This window comes from Thamnophis sirtalis, unplaced genomic scaffold (genome assembly GCF_051295495.1).
Source record: "Thamnophis sirtalis isolate CommonGarterSnake01/CBP01778 unplaced genomic scaffold, rThaSir2_p1.2 scaffold_8, whole genome shotgun sequence".
In the NCBI taxonomy this organism is placed as follows: domain Eukaryota; kingdom Metazoa; phylum Chordata; class Lepidosauria; order Squamata; family Natricidae; genus Thamnophis; species Thamnophis sirtalis.
The window spans coordinates 65,101,426-65,127,488 of record NW_028261388.1 but is presented as its reverse complement, the minus strand read 5'-3'; the positions used below and the strand labels follow the sequence as shown (position 1 = coordinate 65,127,488).

Here is a 26,063-nt window from a genome sequence, read left to right as displayed (position 1 = left end):
CCTTCATTGTGAACGTTTCCTCTTTGTATGGAGTGGTTTTTTCACAACCTTCCTCTTTTTAGGAGGCATAGTGGGCCAACAGAATGTTTCTTCCTGATCATTGCCATACCAGAACCCTCTTGCCCATTCCCAACAACATGTGATACAATCCCTCCTGACACATCTCTGGCAATGTTATTAGCTGCCGCTTTCATGTGAGGTTTAATGATTTCTAGTCCTCTCTTCAGTAACGGCATCGCTTTTAGAAAACATCACCGGAATAGACGTCTACCTCTACCGTGAATAACAGGGGCTCCTCGAAAACCTAGTAGACCATTTCCCACCTGTGCCCTGTAGTAGTCTACATAGGCTTGAGGACTCCTGCACTTCTTTATCACGACCATTTTTCACTTTTCTGAGGCCTGAAATGAAGCTTAACAATGACCTTACCATGGTTAAAAGCTATGTTTTCATTCTGATCCGTTTTGATTTCTACAGTAATTGTGTCAATATAATGCTTGTTGGCGGTTTAATGTGATGGGTCATAGGTTGTCATAATTATTTCATTGTCCATACCCTGTACGAGTAAACAACGTAGTAATGGTACACAGAAGACTCCCACTATCTATGGACACACAATATAAATATACAGCGCGTTGAAACCATCTGTAATGTCCACAACAAAGTCGTTTTGGTATGCACATGTGGTTGTACTCCTAATATCCTGCCAAGTCCTTCGGTGACTAGTATGCTGTAGGGACCAGCGCCTTTAATTCTGATTTTCCGTCCGATTGCATCATACTTCATGATCACCTGTGGCGGTTCGTCAGACTCAGCCATAATCTTGTTCATATTTTTATCACTTACTGGATGGTTGCATAGTGACCACCTTTTAAAGAAAAAATGACATTTTTTTTCTATCATTGGCGATTTCAAAATATTCCTTTGCATTTATTGTATTCCAAGTATGAGGATATTGTAACTCTACCAGTCCTACTTCCCACGATCCCGGAAGCTGCAGCACTTTTGCTAATCGAACAGTAAAGTTGGAACTTTCGTTGTTGGGAAATGCCGCCGTGGATGCATTGCTGGGCAGTGTAATGTAGAAACCTGCCATGTCAAAGATGTCACACTTCACGCTCCTTAATCCAACTGTTGAACTCTCGCCATCCAGACCATTTAACTAGGAATTCTATTTGTTTTCCCCTTCCTCGTTTCCAGACTATTTTTTCACTTCTATAGACACACTCTCGATCATTAGGTACCTTTTGCATCTCTTCTGAGTAAAAGGTTCCCTGGACAGAATCCTCTGCGTAATCCATTAACCTATATACAGTTCTTTCTCCTCTTGGTACTGGTTCTTTGACAATAAATATATCATCTGTAAAGGTTTGCCCTTTAGTCTGGATATCCTAAAGTGATCCCCCACTTTAAAGTTTTTAAACTTTCCGACCACTTTTAAACTTTTTCCATACAAGTGTAGCCAAACGTCTTTTTCATTAGAGTGGTTAGCGTATTGGGGGGCTGTCTGAATACTATGATGGTAAGAGATATTGTAACCCCGGATGAGAGCTGGTAAAACATCTACATATTGGTGAGTATTTTTAACTGTAAAATACCTCCAGAATTTATTTTTCAGAGTGTGATTAAATCTCTCTATAACCACTGCTTTAGTTTCACCATGTGTCACAAAATGATGTATGCCATAACGTGTCAAAAGCACCTTCAGAGGTTTGTTTAAGAATTCTTTTCCAGCATCTGACTGTAACTTTCTGGGAGCCCTTCCTGTTTGGAAGATGCTCTGGAAGGCATCGGCAACCTCATGTCCGGACTTATCAGATAAATAGACAGCCCAGGCATATTTGGATAGTACATCAATCACTGTTAAAATAAATTTCATGCCATTGTTTTCAAATGCAAATCCTGATAAATCCATGAGGTCCACTTGTCACTGACAGTCTATGCAAGAAACTGTTGTTACGTTCCTAGAAAATTAATTCTTGTGGGCTTATGAAGGGTATAAGCATCTTGCCTGGACAGCCATGTCTTGACATGCTTCAATGTTAAGATTTTAATGCTCTTCTGCCCGGCCTTAAATAATAAATGTACACCCCAATACCCACCTGTACATTCTGGTGTATAATACAGTTCATTTAGAACATTTTTATACTTCATTCTGCACTGTTTGCCCCATACAATAAACACACTTTGATCTTTAGCATAAACCTTTTATTTGTAATTTACAGTACGTTCACAGTAACTTTGCAGAACAATAACCTTCATCAGAGATATCATAATAGTTGTCATCATCATTGTCATCTTCAACCTGTGTAGTCGCCGTACAAATGCAATCCACACCCCCACATGTGCATTCTTCAGTGTTATCTTCCTTTTGAAACTCTCCCCCCTTTATTATATCTATATATCTATATCTATCTATCTATCTATCTATCTATCATCTATCTATCTATCTATCTATCTATCTATCTATCTATCTATCATATAATATAATATATTTTAAATGTAAAAAGTCAATTTAGTTTTATTTACCTAAGTCTACCTCTGCAGATTCATCATTAGTTGATATGTTTGTTATTAAGGAGGACAACTTGTTATGGTTACATCCTGGAACAGTGCCTGGAAAAATATATTAATTCATTACCTATCACGGTGATAACAGGATTATCCCAATTTATCACCACCACCCCTTTGAATATATAAACGGTCTTGCATGGTCCTGCGATAAATCGTTTCTCTTAGCCATTACCCATCCCTTGCGGCAACATACATTGAGGTCTATATCATCTTTATAGTCCTTCACGTTACAGTAGGACAGATGACATCCGAACAAAATAGGTCTGAAGTAGTCTTAACTCATCGACAAACATAGCACAACATATTTTATGGCAATCTTTCAAAAGTGGCATTCCATCGGCCCATGGTGTAGAAGGGTCTACAACCCTTTTATTATTTCCTTTTGTCAGGTTGCATGTTGTTATTAAAAGAGATCTACACCTTAAGCGGTTAAATCGCCACTCTTCTGCAGAGGGCCTCTTTTATCATGCTGTGACCCACAGGACACGCGTGGGACAGGACAAAACAGACTCTAAACCCCATTACACTTGTTGTCATGAGCATCGCACACATGTCCACATGCCCACCCTTTCTGGGGCATGTCTCAACTTGTCCCTGTGAACTATTATCCTAAGCACTCATTTGAAAAATTTCACATTTTTAATATTATTTTTTCTCTTAATTTTATTTTTCCTGCCTTTTAGAGCTACCCTTTACCCTCCTTTTTCAGAAAAATAAATAACTCACGTACAAAAAATGGTGGTTTTCTTTGCAAATTTAGTATTTTATTTTTTACATCTCTGTAAAGTAAAATAAACACCGGCCAAAGTCGAAGCCTTGCTCAAATTCCTTGCCTTACAACTGCAAACAGAGGCCAGGGTTTCTTACTTTGCTTTGATATTGCTTTTTACTTCCTGCTCTGTTTAAAAAAGCTGATAGTTTTGGGACACTATAGTTTTTTTATTTTTTCACATTGTTTTCTTATTTTGAATTGATATTGCTTTTTAACTTCCTGCTCTGTGTAAAAAGCTGACAGTTTTGAGAAATTGTCATTCTCATACTGACAGCTACCTCTGTCAGAAAATGCTTCGTCATTCATTTTGCTTCTGGCATTGGGAAGGCATTCTGGAAGGTTTAGGAGAATACATGTGCTTGGCCCGTCAATCATTTTCTTTCAGTCAATGGGAGGCGGCTGTGAACCAGAGCAACAACATCATTGGCTGCTGCTGTCAAACTCGTGCTCTACAAATATGAACCTATGAGGTTTTCTGGTGAAAATGTCACAATTATTCAAGTTGAAAGTGAGTGTGGGTAAGGTAGGTCTGGCATGTCAGTTGTTACAGCGTACCCATGTGAAAGGCCACGTGTGTCACAGTGGCTAGGTGTGTGTTTTTGAACCTGCATTACCGGGTGAGAAGGATTATGAGTCACAGAGATTTGGCTCACAATGATGTTAAAGTACTTCCTGTAAAAAGGGTTTGAGTTCAGGGAGGCATAGTGGATATGACATTATAGACCTTCAAGGTAAGGGGGGGGGGGAGGATGAGGGTGGGAGGCATGGGGAGAGTGGGAGATGAGGGGGGGGTTGATGTTATAAAAGTGGAGAGGCTACACTGTAAACAAAACATCACAAAAGCGGCAGGATTACAACAAAAACAAAACAAAGGGGTGGGGCTAAAAGGCCTCTAAATTTTGATATGTAGTATATACTACTAAACCCCATCCAAGCAGGAGATCCTACACCATTTCTGATATATTGCAGTCCAATGTCTTCTTGAAAGTTTCCAGTGATGAAGCTCCCACAACTTCTGAAGGGAAACTGGTTGATTGTTCTCAATGTCAGAAAATTTCTTCTTATTTCTAAGAAGAAATTTCTCTTCTATCCATTATTCTTTGTCTGGCCTTCAGGTGCTTTGGAAAACAGGATGACCACCCTCCTCTCTGTGACAGCCCCTCAAGCATTGGAACACTGCTATCATGTCTCCTCTGGTCCTTCTCTCCACTATCCATGCCCAGTTCCCTGTAACCATTCTTCCAGTTCCCTAATCATCTTCGTTGTTCTTCTCTGCACTCTTTCTAAAGTCTTAACTTCTTTTTATAGTGTGGTGACCAAACCATGATTCAGTATTCTAGGTATGGCCTTACTAAGGCTTTAGAGTGGTATTAGTACCTCATGTGATCTTGACTGAATCCCTTTGTTAATGCCACTTAGGATTGCATTGGCTTTTTTGGCTGCCACTGCACACTGTTGGCTCATATTTAACCAATATTAACATTATTTAATATAAATATTAAATATATTTATATATTTATAAAACAATATTAAATATAACAATATTTACTTGGTTGTCCTCTAAGACTCCAAGATCCCTCTCACAGTTAATGTTCTTAAGCCTGGTTTCCCCAAATCTATGTGTACTTTTGGTTTATCTTGCCTAAGTGTAAGACTTTATTTTTCTCTACACTAAATTTCATTTTGTTAATTGGGACCCAGTATTGAGGTCTGTCAAGATCCACCTGGATCTTGAGCCTATCATCTGGGGTGTTGGCAGATCTGGTTTTTGATTATCTTTTCCAGTATTTTCCTGGTATTGATGTTAGGCTGATTGGTCTGTAGTTTCCTGGGTCTGTTTTTTCCCCATTTTTGAAGATGGGAACCACATCAACTCTTTTCCAGTCCTCTGTTAGTTCCCCGGGTTTTTGGGGTGTGCTCAGTGTGTGTGTGTGTGTGTGTGTGTGTGTGTGTGTGTGTGTGTGTGAGGGAGTGAGTGTGTGAGTGAGTGAGTGCGGGGAGAGCCCAGAGTGGCAGTCACCCACCTACCCTCCTCCCTGCCCCTGTCCCGCGCAGCTGGAGGGCCATGCTAGGAAAGAGGCCATGCTTCCCAAACTTCTTGCCCCTCTCGCTTGGCCAACGGGTGCCAAGAGCTGCCGCCGCGACCACCACCGAACGAGTCCTTCCTCAGCCAGGGATCGCAGGAGCTCGCCCTCTTCTCCCTTACAGAGTGTGCATGCACAGGCCGGCAAGATGAGCGGGCCTCCACTTCAGGGCCCCAGCGGCAGGACTTTAAAGTCCTGACTCAGACCCACTGTATGGCAGATGCCGCCGGAGCCCTGCCTCCACTTTAAAGCCCCGGCGGTAGGGCTTTAAAGTCCTGGCACCACGTCTGCCATAGAGCAGGTCCCGGTCCTGCTCTATGGCGGATGCGGCATCGAGGCTTTCACGCTTGCCTCACCAGCCATGAAGCTCACCGCACGTCTCTGAGTCAAAGCTTTATAGCAAGCATCCTCAAACTATGGCCCATGGGCCAGATAGGGCCCTCCAATGCAAGGTATCTGGCCTGTGAAGTGGTGGGATGAAAAGCTTGTAAAGTAGTGCTTTAAACGTCTTTAAAAACAGCCTTTCAGATGTTTTTCACAGCCACTTGATCCAGGGCTGGTGGGTGAGTAGGGGAGGGGTTGCTCTGGCTTGCAAAGCAATTATTTCCGGCTTGAAAAACAACTCTGCTGCCAGCAGAGTAGCCATGTGATCCTGGGGGATGTGAGTAGGGGAGTAGGGCTGCTTTTAAAGTAGCACTTTGAAAGTGGGTGGGGGACATGTCTCCATGTCTCCTAGCTTTTTTAAAATCAGCTGAAGTTGGCTAATATTAATTCAAATGCAACCTCAGTATAATTCCTGAAGGATAATTCATCCACTAGTTTGATTCTTCCCATATATCTATCAAATTTGTAGCTGAACAATTTTGGTAGATATTCATGTGCGTATATATACACATGTACAAGTGTGTCAAAAAACAAATCAGTTTGTGAATTCTCCTCCAGGTTTAAAAGATCTTTAGCCCTGTAATCCCAGATAAGCAGGCCCACACTTCCCATTGAATTAGTAGTATATTTATGTTGATTAAAATTGTTCATTTTAAATATTGTATTTCATGTTTTTTTGCACTACAAATAAAGATATGTGCAGTGTTCATAGAAATTTGTCCATGTATTTTCAAACTAGTCCAGCCCCCAACATTCTGAGGGACCATTATCCCACCTTAATTCACCATTGGAGGATTTGTGTGTGTATGTGTGTGTGTGTTGATTCTCGCCTTCTTCTGCCTGCTTCCAATGTCTCTCAATGACCATCTTGGGGGGTTTTAATTGCAGTCTTAATTGTTGCAGTTCTGGTTTATTGTGTGGTCATCTGAAACATATGATCAGGAGTTATTTTGAAGGAAATCATGTTTTTTATTCTTTTTTTAAGGAGCCTGAAGCTGTTGTAATGAAAGTTTGTGCTCTTTCCCCCTTAAGTAAATAAGATTCCTTGGGTTGATCAAGTTCAGCAAGGACAAAGGCAAAATGGACTGCTAAATTGGGCACGCCCATCCAGTCACATGACCACCTAGCCATGGCCACCCAGCCTGTCCAGCCCTCCAACAGTCTGAGGGACCATGAATTGACCCGTCGAACCAATGGGTACCAAGAAAACCACATGACTTACCACTTGACCCACACCCCATAATAAATAATAAAATACAAATACAAATACTGCTTTGGCCGGAAGAAATAGCGAATCATATTGCAGACAACATTAGCAAGTTCTTTCTTCCACTGGGTGCCGATAAAAGATTTCTGCTTCAAAATGTGTCCAATACCAAATTTGACACGTTTTGAAGCAGTTGAGTGCAGAGTGTGTTCTTAAAATGTTGCATCTTTTTAAAAGCAAAAGATATACTTACAAACTGAAAACAACTCCTAACACTGGGTTCAATATTACTGCCACCAAAAGAAGCAACTTCTCCCAGCTGCCTTGGAATCTGGATAGAGTCATGTAGGAGGAGACCCAGATGACGTTGATCACAGAATCCAGTGGGACTAGCTACTTGCTTGAACAGATCTGAAAAAATAGAATAAAAATATGGGGAAAATTCATGCAATCAAACTGGAGTATATTCCACATGATGTTACTAAATCACAGCAATAATCTAGACAAGTACAAGGCATGGGACTTTACATTATACCAGAGGTGTACTTTGACTGGATCGGACTGGCTTGGGTGAACTGGTAAGGACAATTGGAATCAGTTCGCCGAACCGCTAAAAATCACCCCTGGTTGGCCCTGCCCAGTCGGCTTCTCAGACATCCGCTTGCTGCTCACCTCTTCCCTCCGTTCGCTTGGTCCTTCCAGCCACTCGACCTGCCCACCCAATCCAAACGTTTCTGCCTCCATTCACAGTAGAACTGCTGCAGCCTGCCCCTTTAAGGTAGTCCCCGGGAGGGAGTGGGCCAGGGGGCACCATAAAGGGAGCAGCAGTTCTGCTGTGAATGAAATGAGAAAAGTTAGGATTCTCTGTGCCACAGAATTCAATATTAAATGCAGCAGAGATAATCCAAACATTTCTCCTTCCATTCACAATGGAGCTGCTGCAGCCTGTCTCTTTACGGAACTTTGATCCCCAGGACGGTGAATGGAAGGAGAAAAGTTTGGCTTCTCTCTGCCACAGCATTCACTATGAGCCCTTCTCGTTCTCATACACGTATTTTTTTCCTAGCAGGTTCTGTGGGAGTTGCTTGGTGGTGGTGGGTCATGTGACCAAGTAGGCATTTCCGTGAGTGATATCGAGTTGGCCACATCCACTCACTCATAGGAACCTCCCCCCACAGAACCAGTAGGGGAAAAAATTGAATGTATTATACTCTGAATCTTTTGTTTTTCCTGGTGTAAAAATTCCCAGGAAGCTTTGTCAAATTGCAAATACAGTGTTTCCAAGAATATAATGCATTCTATTACAAAGATGCATCAGCCCTGGGACTGTTAGAAATGGTATCACAAATAAAATTCAACTGACTATGAATTTGCTATACTGCATGTATTTTGAAGCTTCTATACAACACATCTGTAATAGAAGGAAGACCAGTTAGAAAACACCTGAAATATTTGACACTAATGCAGTTGCCAAAACATGACCTGAATTATTTTTCAAGGTGTTAAAAACATTTCAGTGCAATGAAAAAATATGGTTTTACTTTAACAGTTTCTTTAATATTTCATGCTTCAGTAGGAAAGTTCTCATGTTGTATATAGCTGTTTTTAGAAGAGCTTTATGCCTAATTTTATTTTGTTTATCGTTAACTTGTTAAAATAAAGAAATATAATTCCTAATCAAATTTTAGTATTGAATCTACAATTTCCTGCAGACTCTTTCAAAGTCCTAGAAAATCTGTATGTGTCAGGTTATCAGTGCACATGTTTTGGATTTACTATAATTTGCTTACCATTTAGGTAAGAATAGGTAAGAAGTATTCTTAGGTAAGAATACTAAAAGGGGATACATACAGAAAATAATTAGAAGATATGTTCGATATACTATGAGATTTTGTTGGTCTTCAAGAAGAATTTGCAACTTGGATTGCAAATGAAATTAATAATTGTGACAAGCCAGTTTCTTAAAAATGCCTTCACCAAGACAAAAGAAATATCAATTCTGCTCAGATGAGGGATTAAACTCACTCCTACTTCTAACAGTAACAAAATAAGATCCTTAGAATACAAGTCTAGTATACAAGGTGGTATCTGTAGCTAAGGAACAAGGTGTCATGCTAAGTTTTTCTTTAAAAAGAAGTTTAAGAATAAAGAAAAATAAGAAAAAAACTAGACTGAAAAATAACAATTGTAAACAAAATGGACTGACAAATATACAATGAAAAAAGGAAAATAATAATAATAAAAAACCAAGGAGGAGTTACACTAGTCACATGGGATGGAAGCTCCTAACAAGAATTCTGTAAACTTTGGAAGTTTACAAATGGGATTGCACAGCTGTATAATCTGATTTCACATCTGTGTGAATAACAGAAACCATTTCATTCCTTCTAATGACTCTAAGGTGGTTTACATTTAAAAAAGTAACAACAATTAGAAGAAAAATATCATAATAGATAATAAAGATGGTGAAGGCTCAGATTATTTCTGTTTTGAGTTTATGTCATGATGTATCCACAATGAATATTTTTTTAAAAATGGGCAATCATTTTAAGCCATCTAGTGCACATGTATTTTTCTTTGGATCCTGGCTCATTCCTATCACATGTCATCCAGCAAAATTCTACAACTTGTTAAAGGTAATTGCTTAGTGAATGTTCAAAGTTACACAATAAGTGCCACATTCACCCATCAGAAGCTTCACTTTGGCTTGCAACCTGTTGGGTGAGGCCTGCGGAGGCACGAACAGAACTGCAGAGGGTGCATGCAGCTGAGAGGCTGGAGAGGAGACTGTTGGCTAGATCTTCACAAGGAAAGTGACCTGGAGCAGCAGGTTGGGGAGGGGGGGAAGCAATTATGGGGAGCATGAGGTATTTCAGTGGGTTGAGGAGACCTTGAGTGGTTTTAGGCAGGTGACCTGTTCCATTAATAGCCCCGCCATGGTCTTCCCCATCCTGAAATATCTCATGCGCACTTAATGAGCTTCGCATTTGATTAGCAAATATGTGGGTGAAAGGAGGGAGTGATCCAGTTCAAGGTATGAGATTCACTTCCACGAATCCTTAGGTTAGGAACAGAATTCACTACATTCCATTACATAACTTAAGAACTACCTGTACTTGTGAACTATAAAGACCATAATCTCCAATGGGCTAAACTAGACGACATTAGGTAACATTTAGTGCAAAACCTGCTATATATATATATTAATTTCCAAATTTTGTTAAAAAAATTGAAAAGATTTGACCTATTAATCTAGCTTCATAACAAATGGCAAAAATTATAAAACACAATCATTACTTACATCTGTATTTATCTTCCAGATGTGCTTTACACAGTGAAATTATACCAGTTTTGAAAGACAGGACTCGGATCTTTCCCGTTCGACCCCTATTAATATTAAATAAATAAACAAATAAGCAATAATGTAGATGCAAATAATACCTATATCTAAGCTTATTAAAATGCCAAAAATAAAAATGAATTTCCCGTTTTAGCACAAAACAAAAAAGATCAAAGGAATAGTTTTTATTGGAATAGTACATACCATGTTTCCCTGAAAATAAGACTAGTCTTATTTTCTTTTCAGCCCCAAAATAAGCATGTCTTATTTGGGGGGAATGTCTTACCCAATTACCTTAAACCACCAAAGTCACACCTCCTATGCCCGACACCTGTCGTGCTGCTGTCCGATTTCTTCTGTGACTGCTTGCAGCAAAACACCATGTAGCCCATCGCATTGGTGCCACTCACAGCAGGACGTTACATGGCTTGTCATGGTGGTGCCATCGGTCACAGGACGCCATGAGGCTCGGCGCACCAGTGCTGCCGCTTCCATCAGCAGGCTGTGTGGTGCCTTGTGGTGTTGCGGACACGAGCGGTGGCATTGGCATGATGTGCCATACAGTGTCCTGCTGCAAGCGGACACCGTATGGCACATACTGTGAGCCACGTGATGTGTGCCATATGTGGCAGCATTGAGCCATTAAGCATCCTGCCATAAGCAATGGCACTGGCACAACGTGACATGTGGCAACCTGCCACAAGCAGAGTGGGTTGTATTTTCAGAGAAACACGGTACAACATACTAGATGTAGGGTAATATGCTCGCACAATTTTATAATAATTTGTATGCTGAATCTTTTTATAATATTTTCAGAGTTATAAGCATTTTCCTAAGTCATAAATATAATCCATTTCCAACTCTGAATAGTAATTCTGCATATACAATTAGACTTGTATATATACTTAGTTTGTGAGAAGTAGTTTACTGTGAAATGTAATTAACAGTTACATTTTGGCACCTAAATGATTTAATAATTTTATTAGTATATGAATAACTATCAAAATTGAAAACAATTAACAAGCATTAAGTTCTATTTCTAGGATCATACAAAACTTCAAAATTAAATGGTGTAATTAATTTTGTTGTTTTTAAGATTGATTAGTAACTTTCAGCAACTTTCTGAATTTAAAATAATCCCAAATTTTCTCCCATCGAAACGACTACCAGTTGTTATTTTGTTAAAAAAACAGAATAGTAGTTTATTACAATAAACTGGTACAAAAAAACTACAGAGACCTACGTGTCATAAACATTCAAAAGCCAGTTGAGGCACATATCTACACATAGAGGGACGTCGACTAGGTTATTGTGCTCTTGTTCCAATTTATCATAAATGGTAGTTAAGCAGTTAATGATCTGAAGTATATCAATTGGTTGATCATTCTGTTTGAGGTTGTGCTGGTCCAAGGCATCACATGCAGCAGACAGATTCAAAAGATCCACTGTAATGACAAAAAAACACACACCCTAATATGAAACAGCTCTGATAAAATAATCACATCATTTAAACTTAGCAACAGTTGAACTGTTGAATTCAGCAACAGTTAAAATATAAATATGTTAAATTGAAGATACAAAATTTAAATTTATCTTTAGTGTTTTCTAATTATTGATGTCTTTTTTCTAAGCAAGTGATCTCAGATTTTGTAGTATAATTGTAGCTACTAGTTTAAAAACTATTTCTTGTTCAGCAACTATTTATCAGTCACCTCCCTGGGATCATGAAGACACTAGCTCTAATATAGAATTTATTAGTCAATTGGAAATAGTATATCATTTTTAAAAAAGGAGTTTAAGGTTAAATGTTCATAGCTCCAGTGGGAGGCTGAATCAATAATGATGAACCCTTCAAGGTTTGAGCAGCAGAATAATTGTATAAAATGTATTTAGCTAGAGATCATTCTTTTGTAGATGCTTTCTGCTCAAACAGGCAAGTTTCTCTGAAACATTTCCTCTAGTTTTAGTTAGTAAAAACATACACAAAGCCATTAACAACATCTTCAAAGGTATACAATTCACAAAGGAAGAAGAAAACAACAATAAGCTATCCTTCCTATATATTCTCATCAGCAGAGTGATGGGAAACTAGAAAAACAAAAGACACCCACAGATCACAACATAATTCTTTATTGACGAAATGTGATCACCAATGGTATATATAAATAGAAAGTAGTAGGTCATAGGCAGTGGTTATATTCAGCTGGTTCGCCCCAGTTCAGGTGAACCGGTTGTTAAATTACCCATCCCTAGCTATGAAAGCGGATTCTGGGTGCTACGCTGTACTGCAATGTTCTCCATTGGACAACTGGCAATGTAGTGGCCGGCACGAGGAAAGAATAAGGCCGCTTTCTCTTCTCCTTCCCTCATGACAGTTGCTCCATTGCCCATTTCTCCATTGCAGCACAGTGCAGCACCCAGGATCCACTTTGATCACTTCCTACTGAGGCTTGACTTTCGGAAACCAATCCCCCACTGTAGGGAGGAGGAACCGATTAGGTGGTTCCACCCCAGACGCCTCATGGACCCAATGGGATTTCAGACGGCGCTTGGAGAAATACCTGATGCTCTCGTCCACAGTCCGGTAGAGTCCTTAGTCGCTGCTTGGAATACCGGATTGCGCCTTTACAGCCTCTCCGAGGTAGTGGATCCAGGAGGGCTCCTTGGTTTACCGAGGAACTCCGGGAGATGAAGCGCCAAAAGAGGCGCCTAGAGCGCCGCTGGAGGGCCAGTAACTCTGAATCTGACCGAGCATTGATGAGAGCCTATATCAGGACCTATCTCGTGGCAATACGGGCGGCGAAATGTGTGCATTTTTCCGCTCTTATTTCATCCGCTGAATCGTGCCCAGCCGCCTTGTTTAGAATAGCCCACTCCCTCTTGAAAGGGAAGGATGCAGACGACCCTTTACAGGGTAGAGCTGAGGAATTTGTTCAGTTTCTAACCGATAAAGTCGCTCGGATTCGGACGGATCTGGACTCCAATTGCACGGTACCAGCCGAGGTACCGGGGGAAGGTCTTGAGCGGATTTTATGGAGCGAGTTTCAACTTGTCGCTCCTGAAGAAGTGGACAAGGCCATGGGAACGGTGAGTGCCTCCACTTGTATACTGGACCCGTGCCCCTCCTGGCTGGTCTCGACCAGCAGGGAGGTGACACGCGGCTGGCTCCAGACGATTGTTAACACCTCTCTCCAGGAGGGATCCTTCCCGCACCTCCTAAAGGATGCGGTGGTGAGACCCCTCCTGGACCCAGCCATTTTGAGTAACTATCGTCCAGTCTCCAACCTCCCCTTTGTAGGGAAGGTTGTTGAGAAAGTGGTGGCCTTTCAACTCCAACGGACCTTGGATGAAACCGATTATCTGGATTCCTTTCAGTCGGGTTTCAGGCCTGGTTACAGCACAGAAACTGCTTTGGTCGCGCTGATCGATGATCTCTGGCGAGCCAGGGATAGGGGTCACTCCTCTATCCTAGTGCTTCTTGACCTCTCAGCGGCCTTCGATACCATCGACCATGGTATCCTTCCGCGACGGTTGCGAGAGGTGGGAGTGGGAGGCAACGTCCATTGGTGGTTCTCCTCCTACCTCTCGGACAGGTCACAGTCGGTGTTGGTCGGAGGGCAGAGGTCGACCCCTAGGTCCCTCAATTATGGGGTGCCGCAGGGTTCGGTCCTGTCCCCCCTCCTATTTAACATCTACATGAAGCCGCTGGGTGAGATCATACGCCGGCACGGGATTAAATACCACCAATACGCGGACGATACACAATTGTATCTGTCCGCCCGGTGCCAACTCAGTGAAGCGGTAGAAGTGATGTGCCAGTGCCTGGAGGCTGTTAGGGTCTGGATGGGAACGAACAAGCTTGCACTCAATCCCGACAAGACTGAGTGGCTATTGATGCTCCCTCCCAAGGATGGTCCAGCTATTCCATCTCTTAATCTGGGGGTGAAATTATACGCCCCTCAGAGAGGGTTCGCAGTTTGGGGGTCCTCCTGGATCCACAGCTGACGCTAGAACATCACTTGTCGGCTGTGACCAGGGGGGCCTTTGCCCAGGTTCGCCGGGGGAACCAATTGCGACCCTATCTGGACCGGGAGGCCCTTCAGATGGTCACTCACGCCCTCGTCACCTCAAGACTGGATTACTGTAACATGCTCTACATGGGGCTGCCCCTGAAGAGTGTTCGAAGACTTCCGTTAGTCCAGAATGCAGCCACGCGAGCGATAGTGGGTGTACCTAGATACACCCACGTTACACCTATCCTCCGCGAGCTGCACTAGCTTCCTATTGGTCTCCGGACACGCTTCAAAGTGCTAGTCGTTACTTTTAAAGCCCTACATGGTATCGGACCTGGCTACCTGAGAGACCGCCTCCTGCCAGTTACCTCCCAGAGACCTATAAGATCGCACAGACTAGGCCTCCTCCGGATTCCATCTGCCGGTCAATGTCGGCTGGCAACTCCCTGGGGGAGGGCCTTCTCTGTAGCTGCTCCGGCCCTATGGAACGATCTTCCCGTTGAGATCCGGACCCTTACTATCCTTCCGGCCTTCCGCAAAGAGCATTCGGCGACTTCAGCTAGTCCAGAACGCGGCTGCGCGAGCGATAGTGGGTGCACCTCGGTTCACCCACGTAACACCTATCCTCCGCGAGCTGCGCTGGCTACCTGTTGATCTCCGGGTGCGCTTCAAGGTGCTACTTATCACCTATAAAGCCCTTCATGGTAGTGGGCCTGGGTACTTGAGAGACTGCCTACTGCCAATTACCTCCACCAGACCAATTCGATCGCATCGATTAGGCCTCCTCCGAATCCCATCGTCTAGCCAGTGCAAACTGGCAACTACCCGGAGGAGGGCCTTCTCGGTGGCTGCTCCGTCCCTTTGGAATGAACTCCCCGTGGAGATTCGGACCCTCACCACCCTCCAATCCTTCCGCGCTGCTGTAAAGATCTGGCTGTCCCGGCTGGCCTGGGGCTAAGATTATAGCCCCACTCGAATGGTATGATTGTTGCATTTTTTCTCTTTTAATATGTTGTATTGTTTATTGTTTGTTGTTTCCCCCTCCCTTTTGAATTGTGAGCCGCCCTGAGTCCCCTTAGGGAAAAGGGCGGCATACAAATAAAGGCAATAAACAATAATAAAGAATTGGGGGCTATTGATGAACAATGTACTGCAATAGCCACTAGACAGGACAAATAGACAGAAGACTAGCAAACGCATCCATGAACACCAACTAGCAATCAGAAGACATGATGAAAACTGGGGAATTGTGACCATTCTAGACAAGTCAAGTCCAAAAATTTTAGAGAATTCCTGGATGCTTGACACTCTGACAAATCACCAGCCATCACCAGGGACAAAAACAACAACTATATACCATTCAAATGAGACAATCAACCAACCAAAAAGGAAATAAAAAAACCAGAACATCTGTTCACCAATTATCAACATTCAGATGAGCAGAGATTAACACCAAGATTAATACAGTGTTTCCCGAAAATACGACTGGGTCTTATTTTCTTTTTACTTACAAAATATGGCCTTGGGCTTATTATAGGGGAGGGCTTATTGTTTTGGGATTGCCGGGCGGCTGCTCCCTTGCAAACTGGCTCCCGAAGAACCGGGCACAGCCTCGGGGCGAAGCAGCCATGAGGTGACTAAGCTCACGAGCAACCACCCGGCAAACCCACTCTCCAGCCGGGCAGAGTGCCATTCACTGACCTAGGGGGTATCCCTAAGGTGCCAAGCCATGTGTTGCTCTGCCCACTCCCTAGCTCCTGCAGCTTGGCACATTAGGGATACCCCCTAAGTCAGTGCATGGAGCTTGCCAGGCTGGAAAAAGGGGTTGCATGAGTGCCTGTTCTGACCCCAGTAGGCATGCCTCCTAGCCTCAACATGTTCGGGCCCAGCTCTCCCTGCAGCAGCCGTCACCGCGCTCCGAGCATAACGTCTTCTCCGGTTCCAAACTCCCAAACTCGGCTGCTGAGTCTTCCAGCAGTGGCCGCTCTAGGAGTGAGCTCTATGGTTGTGGGCTGGTTGCTGGAAGACTCTCTGTCCGGAAGACTCTCTTACAGAGTCTTCCAGCAGCCAACCCACAATCAGAGAGTGCACTCCTAGAGCGGCTGCTGCTGGAAGATTCGGCAGCCGAGTTTGGTACCGGAGAAGATGTTATGCTAGGAGCGCAGCGGCGGCTGCTGCTGCAGGGAGAGCTGGGCAACTCCCCCTTCCAGCCAGGCAGAATGCGACTCCCCAACCTAGCGGTATCCTGAAGGCGGAAGCTCAGCGCCTTCAGGATACCGCTATGTCGGTGAGCGGTGCTCTGTGTGGCTAGAGGCAGGGGGGTTGTCCAGGTGGTTTATTTTCGGGGTGGGCTTATATTTTTGCCAACGCGAAAAATGTGACAAGGCTTTAGTTTCAGGACAGGTTGTATTTTCGGGGAAACACGGTATTAGACCAACTATCAAAAAACAAGCAATGCCCTTATCAAGGAACTGCCAAACAAGCTAACAGTAAGCAGTCCAACCAAAGAACCACCAAGGCCACTCCCACCAATACTGATAGGGAAAGCCACAAGAATATAAAATGAGACCAAATCCCACTCGCTACAAGCATTGATGATGTTACCTAATTTGGGTAATAAAACATCTGCAAGAAAACAACCAATCTCAGAGAACACAAGGGTCCCTCAGTCACTTAAATATTGTATGGGACATCATGAATAAGCAGTAGCAATGTGAAAATATGTTTGCTTAAGATTGATATGCCCTATAGGCTAATCAATAAATCTATAATAATAATGTTACATTAAGTAATGTTTAAAATATGTGAGCTACTTTTTCTTAATAATTAACCTTAACGAAAGCATTTATTTCATTATTTATCTTGACCAGAAACTTTTTTTTGTGTATGTGGGTTGTGTACACACACAATTTTCAGATAGTACACAGACATACACCACATATTCAGTGGCAGTGGGCAATAGCACTGAACCCCAAGTATTAAACTTAAGATGTCTTTATATTATCTTTACTAATGTCTTATTGAGAGTGATATGTGGGATAAATTCAAATACTTTTTTTCTCAACTTTCACTAAGCTCTCTTCAGATGCAGATATGTATGCAAGGTGAGAGAAGATTAATTTAACTGATTTATGCATGGAAATAATAGATAATTTAAGAAGGATTTGATTTCTTGTAGCTGATGTGACAGCTTTTGTGTATCTTTCTATATAATCACTGGCAGCATATAGACTGAAAACAGTCACTAATCAGGAAAGTGAATACATAGAAGGGAGAGTGGGACTGTACGCATTGAATAGAGATTCCAATTACCAAGCAGAATGCCAATTGGCTATTTATGAAAATTATTGTATTGTAACCTATATAGTTCCTTCAGTGAAAAACATATTTAAAATATGATTTGGCAAAGACTGGCAAGAGGTTTATAGAGAGTAGGACCCTAACCCTAACCAAAATAAGATTTTAAATTTTACAGATAAAAAGGCACACTAGCATTTCTTAGTCTAAAACTGTAATGTAAAGAAAGCTGCCTATCCAAACTGCACTAATCGAAGGAGCAGATCTAGCTAATGAATTTCATATACTAGGTACCTGTAGTACATGAAACAAAGAAGAAAATAACTAAATGTTTAAAATCTAGAACCTTTTAAAAGGAAGAGAAAATCTGAGATTTCTCTACTAGCCTCACCATTAAAGAACATGGCAGAAGGGCCATTTTCTTCTGAAGGATTTTCCAAAGAAGATAAATACAGAAAGTTATAAAATCTTAAAGGATATTTAAATCTTATTTCCAGAGAAATAAGGACAGAAGGGGATTTTTGAGTGAAGGCATCACTTCTATGATTTTATTTTATTCTTACCATTTTCCCATTTGTAAGAAAACTAAATTCAAAATTCAGTTATGGTAAAGATTTTACCAATCTGGAGATACTGGTTTGGAATATAATCCTATTTGCTTTCTTAGGATCTAATTCCTGCAATCAGCTTTAATCAGTATCTGATCAAGGTTCTATGATCCCTATTTTAATGGATCTTGTGGGGGGGGGGGCAATTACAAAAGAAACCCCAGCATAAGGGTTTTTTTATTCCAGGTTTTCAATTTTGGAACATTTGAATGGGAAAATTGTTTGGAATTTTAGTATAAAGAATAACATTAATACAGGTATGTATTGCAAAACTGTAGCTTTAACATCAGTTGTTCTTCTAAGGGATTTCTTTATTCATTTCTGCATCATACTGTATTATTTGGATATCTACATATAGTATTATGTTAATTTGATATGGTTTTATTTCCATATCAAAATATTTTACTATTAACAATATACTTTTTGCCAATTCTATTGAATGAAAAGTGGATGTAAACTAACTTTTTGTCAAAAATGAATAGAAGCACAAAGACAAAATCAGAGAAAGCCATTTATTATAATAACATATTAATTATATATTAATATAATAATATAATTTAATATTATTAATGTAATATATTAATATATTTATGTTAATTTATCATAAAACCTCACAACCTCATAGCAGAAAATAATATTAACAAATTAATTCAACAAATAAAAGATGAAAGCAAAATTGGATTCTTATAAGGATGACTTTAATAATAAACACGAGAAATTAATCATCAAATTAGAATGCCGTTAAAAAAATATAAGACTGGGAGGCAAAATCCCAGGAGTGTTTAGTTCATAAAATCCAAAAACTTTTTTACATTCCACTGACTATGCTAGCTGAAAACTCATTGTGACAAAACGGGAATATAGAAGATAAATGCAAATCCAAACATGAAGCAAGACCTGCTACCTTTTCATGAATTGATTTCATTACTGACATTTTTATCAAATCAAAATATTTTCAACCAATATGAATGGATGAAGAGCCCCTTTAAAAAGCAAGCAAAATCATTTTCAAAGCTAAAAATGGGGAAAAGGTAATCTATTTCTTCAGGAGAAACCTATTAAAATGATAATGTAAGCCTGTCAGAGTTCAAGTAACTTGAGGAAAAAAAACTGCAGCCTGGGTTGGATAGTATGTATGTATGTATGTATGTATGTATGTATGTATGTATGTGAAGAATTTACCATTGAATTTAGAAAAACAAACCCACAATGATGAATGAAAATTTATAATCTTACATGTTGAATCTGGGAGAAAAAAATAGTTCAATTTGTGCCCCAAACGACCACAAAATAAAGTTTTATGGAAGATATATTCATTCATTTCTTAAAATGCAATTAAGAAAAATTCTTGAAGGTATTCAGAATACTCACAACAGAGAGCTTTCTGTAGTCTTCGGAGCTTCATGGCAGTTCTATATGCTGAGAATCGAACATTGTTCAAATCAGCTGTGACACAAGTAAAAGAAGAAAAGGACATAAATTATTTTATCACCAGGCATGTTTACTCAGTGAACACAAAAGAACTCCTAAAATATATTTAAATGTAAAACAAATCACCTATCACTTTATATAAAACAAAATCAGTGATTATAAAAAATAGTACTATTGTCAACCTGAAAAATTACGTCATCAGAAACCATGCTTTATTTCTGCTTCGTTTCTTGGTTGCCATTCAAGTGGGGTGGGGGAGGAAACTTAGGAATGTCACCACATTTCTCAGCTAGTTAGTCATAATATCTACAAGCCAGCATGTGAACTAAGATCATGTCATCAAAGAGCTATTGAAGCTGGGCGGGAACCTATGACTGGACTGATTGGCCCATGTGATCAGAGAGACTTATGGGGGTGGGGAAATCCTATTCTTTTAACTATCCCTATGTGCGGGAATAATGTAGAGCTAGCTTCCTCTTTGTAAGTGCCAATATGATGTACTCAATAAACGGATTTTTGAATCTGAGCCAAGCTTCAGAGTCCTAATTTCCCACAGTTCATTACTCGGAACCATGACAACTACAATCTGAACAAAAACAGCAGAGTTTAGGCAGAACAAGGTGCTATTTATAGCTGTAATTTTATTCATACTTGGTAGGAATATATTCTTTCGTGCTTAATATCACTTCTACTGTCTGTACCATCATTTCAGTCTTAAGACTATTCACTCAGTCCCAGTCATGCCTCGAAGTACACGGTATTTATAATTCTTTGCAGTTCTCCACAAGTCAGTTTACTCCTTCCAGATTTTCATGTCTTCATCAGCCACCTCACCAGTCTTTTGATTCCAATAATAGTTCCAAGTATTTCCGAACCACTCTACTTAGCAATCTTCAAAAGTTTCAGAAATTTGTCTTCATTAGTTGTGAAACAAATAGATATTAAACAATATACAGCAAAAAACCAGTCTTCTAGATGTGTTTACCTCCACTCAGTGTTAAAGATTACCATATTTTTCAGATTATAAGACACACCTTTTTCTCTCAAAAAAGAGGCTGAAAATCTGGGTGCATCTTATACACTGAATACAGCATTTTTGCCTCCTGAAACCCCACCCCCTTCACCAAAATAGTCATGCAGAGCCTTTAGGAGGCTTATAGAGTGCTCCTGGAGGCTGGGGAGGGCAGAAATGAACAAAAAAACAGGTCATTTTTTGCTCAATTTTGCCCCCACCCCAGCCGCAGGAGCATTCTATAAGCCTCCTAAAGGCTATTCATGCTTTTTGCTCGTTTTTGCCCTCCCCCCCCAGAGCACTGTACAAGCCTCCTAAATGCTATTCATACCCTTTTTTGGGGGGAAAAGGGCCCAACCATTTTTGCAAAAAACGGGCCGTTTTTGGGAGGTCTGCAGAGAGCAAAAACTTTTTAAAAAAATTTTACCTCTTCAAAATCTCGGTGCGTCTTATACTCCAATGCATCTTATACTCCGAAAAATACAATATTCTAAGATCTTCCCAGCCTGATAAAATTATAGCGTATTTTCTTTCTTTCACCAGATGTCATCGCCTAAAATTTCAATGTTATACCCAATCTAACAATGTCAATTTTTTCAGATAATTTATTTCACTTTTCCCCAATAATCAACCCAATGTTTCCAGCATTTTAAAATGCCTTTTCAAGATGTTGCCAATAAAATGTTCAAATCCAGTCATTCTATATTTTAAAAATTATATCCTCTCTTAGGTTTCATTTTCTTTCAGGTCTGTAGTCTTCCTCTAAGTAATTGTTAGCCGCTTTAAACATTTTGGAGAATTGTCTTTTCAGAGTTTCTTTGAGGTTTAATCAGGGGTGAAATGCTACCAGTTCAGGCCGGTTCACCCAAACTGGTAGTAAAATAATGCTTTAAAGAGTAAAAAAAGTTCTGATAATCAGCTGTGCGACAATCAGCTATGCCACGGATTGTTGGAACTTTTTTAAAAAACTTTTTTAAAGCATTTTTTAATACCTGAAGCTGTAGTAAAAAAAAATGCTTAAAAAAGTTTAAAAAAAAACAAGTGCGACAATCAGCTTTTCCTGACTGTCTGTGAGGTTCCTGCTTGTTGCAGGGACCATTTTGTGTGAAGTCCAACTGCTTTTGCATTGTGTGTGAGTCCGTTGTGTAGCCCATTTTGTGTGAAGTCCAACTGCTTTTGCATTGTGTGTGAGTCCGTTGTGTAGCTTTTGTGTAAAGTCTGATGTCTTGTTTTTCAGCTGTCTGTCACTCTGTGAGGTTCCTGCTTGTTGCACCAAGCCCCATCCACTCAGTGACATGACTACCAAGCCCTGCCAACCAAGCCCAGAACCAGTAGGGAATTTTTTTTTAATTTCACCACTGGGTTTAATCTCTAGTAAAGAAGTTGAAGATCATCTCACCCAGCTCCAGTCCATTGTTCAAACACTGCTCCAGCACATTTCTTTCTTTGCTTGTCCCAGCTTCCCGGCGGCCATAATGGCTGCCACTCTTTCCTTGTTAGGAAAGTCAGCCTCGGATGAAGCAGGATAGTTGCCACTCTCTGCGATCTGCAAGGCATCCCTCCTTTCTTCATCATCTATACGAAGTGGCTTTAGCCCTTTAAGGGTCCCCCAGCAAGAAGCGTTCAGCCTAAGTTCATGGAGCCCGCTTCCTATGACTGTTGCAGCAATGCAAAACCAGTCATCCTGTGGGCCCAGCTTGTTATAGGAGAGCCGTAGTTTCAAATACTTTGTGGACAGGTAGACCTTGCTGCCCACTTGGAATGGTGGCTGGGGGGAATGGCATTTGTCGGCTTGAGCTTTGTGGGTTTTTGCTGCGTCCCTTAAGGGATGCTTGGTATTTTCCCATGCTTCCTTCAGTGGGCCCATTCATTCAACAACATGGATGAGGGGTGCTCCCTGGGCACTTCAGGCATGGAGATGAAGTCCATGCCACTGGTGACTTGAAAAGGGGTCAACCCGGTGCTGCTATGCACATTATTGTGTGCCACCTCTGTGAAAGGCAGCAGCTCTACCAGTTGGACTGCTGGTAGTTGACATAGCCTGTCAGCCTCTGTTTTGCTGTTTGCTTTTCGGCTGCCATTGAAACGGGGAGGGAGGGCATGGTATTTGGGTGAGGGAAATAATCTGTACAGGAGGACTGTAAATTGGGAGTTGTTCTCACCATTCGTTTGCGCATGTGGAAGGAGGGGAGTTTCCCGCCAAGGCCAACTGTCCGGCATACCAACCTGATGATGATTTTTGAAGATGTCTCCCACCTGACAGTTATGGAGATATACAATTGGATTATGGACTGGGGTACCAAGGGGAGGGGAATGAATCATGTATTGATATCTAATGCTTTTGCGCTCTTTTGCTCAGATCCAGCTTTGCTTAGCTTCCCATTACTTATAACCAGTAAAAATACTCTTAATTCTGCAAAATGGAGTTGAGTGGTTTCTTTCTTGGTTATTAAGTGAAGGAGCTGTGACATTAAGCTGGATCTCATCTCGTACCCATCCTGGAGCTAACACCTTCTGAGGGGGGTGCACCCAAAACCTGAAGGATGTCCCGCCAAGGCAGTGATCAAGAAGATATGGGAGCAGCTGCATGCCCTTTGGAGACGGAGCGGATGGATGGCCTGCACTTGGAAGGACGATCTGTTGGACCCAGGTGGTCTTGGGGAGTGGGACGGAAAGAGGACCCTGAAGAACCTTTGACTGGGATTACTATGAGGAGACCCAGAAAACCAGTGGCTGACTGGCACGATCCTGAGAACATTATGATGTCCCAAGTGATGAAACTTTTCGAAGGCGCATGGGAGAGACGCCGGGCTCATGAGAGTGAAATGGAGAGAGAAATTGAGGCAGAGACAGAAAAAATATATCTTGCCTGACCTGAGAGAAACTGGAGGAGCCGAAGGGGGAGCTGAACAAGATGACCCAGCGCCGACCCTGATCACTGCAGCTAGAAACATTCCAAGGGGGGGGGGGCGCAGACACCGGATGCTCCTTTAAGTGTAAAATACGGAGGAGAACCAAAAGAGCTAGGGTTCTTCCTTGTTCAAGCATGGAACTACATGCAAATGTATGGCGAACTGGGTTCTGATGTTGTGAAGGTAAGAGTGATTATGATGGCTTTGGGAAAAAAAGCAGCAGATTGGATGGTGGGTTTGCACAACGCTGATTCCCTGCTCTTGAGAGACTTTGATGGGTTTATGGCCGCTTTGAAGAAACACTTTGATGATCCCCTCACAGAGCGGAGAGCAAGAATTAAGTTTAAAACTCTTACCCAGGGGAAACGGCCAGTAGCTGATTATGTACAAGATTTTTGGGAGCTGTCAGCTTTTATGAAGGGTTGGTCTGAAGAAGCATTATTAGACCATTTCACTAATGGGTTAAACAAAGAGATTTACAAGCAATGTGTGAACAGGAGACCTCCCCGTAGATTGCAGCCCTGGTATGAAGCAGCCGCTGATGTAAAAATTGACCTGGCCAGGCCGAATTACCAAGGGGAATGTGAGGGCGGAAAAATCCCCCTCTGCCCAGGAGCCCCGAAAGGAGGGAAGGGCGGATTTACAAGCAAGCCCAAACCCTTCGTGTGTTTCCGCTAAGGGAAGGAGGGGTACCGTGCCATTAATTGCTGAGTCAAGATGACCCAAAAGCCACCCCCCCTCGGAGAGAGAAGAGGCTGGAAAAACCTCCCAGCAAGAAAAAAGAACCCGCCTTGAAAGGGGAGGAACCTTCTCAGCGTTTCATCCCTGTGGAAGGAGGAGAGGAACCCCCCAGCTCTTCGGAAGGAAGTGACTCTGATGATGAACGCTGGGTAAGTTCCCGTTCGGGACCCATGATTATTCCAGTTGAGCTTAGAGTGCCCTCTTCTGGCGCACGAGAGAAAATGCTACCTCTTTTAGATTCCGTTTGTACACGATGTATTATGAGCCCGGAAACAGTAGAGAAATTGGGGTTGAAGCTAAAAACTTTGAAAATCCCAATCGCTTTTTGCCAATTGGATGGCTCTATTGTGGGAGGGAGCCCTGCTCACTTTGTTACTGAGCCTATTGAGATGTGGATGGGAACCCACCAAGAGACAATAAGTTTTATTGTGGCTCCAGGAATGGACCGACCCCTTATATTGGGATTGCCCTGGCTGCGTAGATGGAACCCACACATAAATTGGAGGAAGGCTTGGTTACGCATCTGGTCTGCTACGCCCCCTGAAAAGGAAGAAGGGGTTCCAAAACCGAATAAGTCAGACCCCAATCTAGCAGCCAGAGGGCAGGAAAGAATTGAAGGGGAGAAAAAAATCCCAAAAGAACATTGGGACCTGAAAGATGTTTTCAGTGAAAAATCTTCAGATAAGTTACCCTCACACAGACCCACCAATTGCAGCACTGACATTCTCCCTGGAGTAAAACTCCCTAAGCCTCAAATTTATTCAATGACCCCTAGGGAAATGGACGAATTGAGAAAATTCATTGACAAAAATTTGGAAAGTGGTTTCATTGAACCAGCTAGACCCCTAGTGGCTGCTCCGGTCTTATTCAGAGAAAAGAAAGATGGTTCATTTCGTCTATGTGTGAATTTTAAAAACCTAAACGGGGTATGTGTCCAAAATCTCTATGCTTTACCATTGATGAAGGACATGCTGGCCCAGCTGGGCAAGGGGAGGATTTTCACAAAGTTAGATCTATGAGGGGCCTACTACCGGGTCAGAATTAAAGAAGGGTATGAGTGGAAAACTGCGTTTAATTGCCCTCATGGTTGTTTTCAATTTCGAGTTATGCCATTTGGACTGCAGGGGGCGCCAGCTGTTTTCATGCAATTAATTAATGAGGTTTTACATGACCACCTTTACAAAGGCGTGATGGTCTATCTGGATGATATCCTTATTTACACAGAAACACATGAAGAACATGTGAAGCTTGTTCGCACAGTACTCAAAAAGCTTTGTGCGGCGGAACTGTATGCTAAATTGTCTAAATGCAAATTTCATCAGAAGGTGGATTACCTTGGATATCACATCTCCCACGAGGGAATAGAGATGGACCCAGCAAAGGTCCAAGCAGTCAACGAATGGGCGGCCCCCCGCACATGCAAACAATTGCAAAGTTTCTTAGGTTTTGCTAATTTTTATCATCAATTTATTCCTTCTTTTGCCAAGATTGCCTTGCCAATTACAAACCTCCTAAAATCAAAGGGGGAGGCAAAACCCAAACCGGATAAACCCTTGAACTGGACTATGGAATGCCACGCTGCGTTCGAGAAACTAAAACGCCTGTTTGCAGCTGAGCCTGTTCTGAAACACCCGGACATGGATTCATCTTTTGTGGTCCAGGTAGATGTTAGTGATGTTGCTGTAGGG

General features: G+C 41.8%; 1 protein-coding gene across 7 annotated transcripts in view; it reads right to left on the bottom strand.

Annotated features, from left to right (window-relative positions):
* DMD (dystrophin) overlaps positions 1 to 26,063 on the bottom strand; it is a 1,286,665-nt gene that overhangs the window by 90,071 nt on the left and 1,170,531 nt on the right. For all 7 annotated transcript variants that reach the window (XM_087721810.1, XM_087721811.1, XM_087721815.1 and 4 more), the window contains 4 exons: positions 19,651 to 19,725; positions 11,605 to 11,806; positions 10,323 to 10,408; positions 7,275 to 7,432 (listed from right to left, as the gene is read on the bottom strand). In XM_087721810.1, the coding sequence (XP_087577936.1) occupies positions 7,275 to 7,432; positions 10,323 to 10,408; positions 11,605 to 11,806; positions 19,651 to 19,725 (521 nt within the window). The remainder of the gene's footprint in view (positions 1 to 7,274; positions 7,433 to 10,322; positions 10,409 to 11,604; positions 11,807 to 19,650; positions 19,726 to 26,063) is intronic.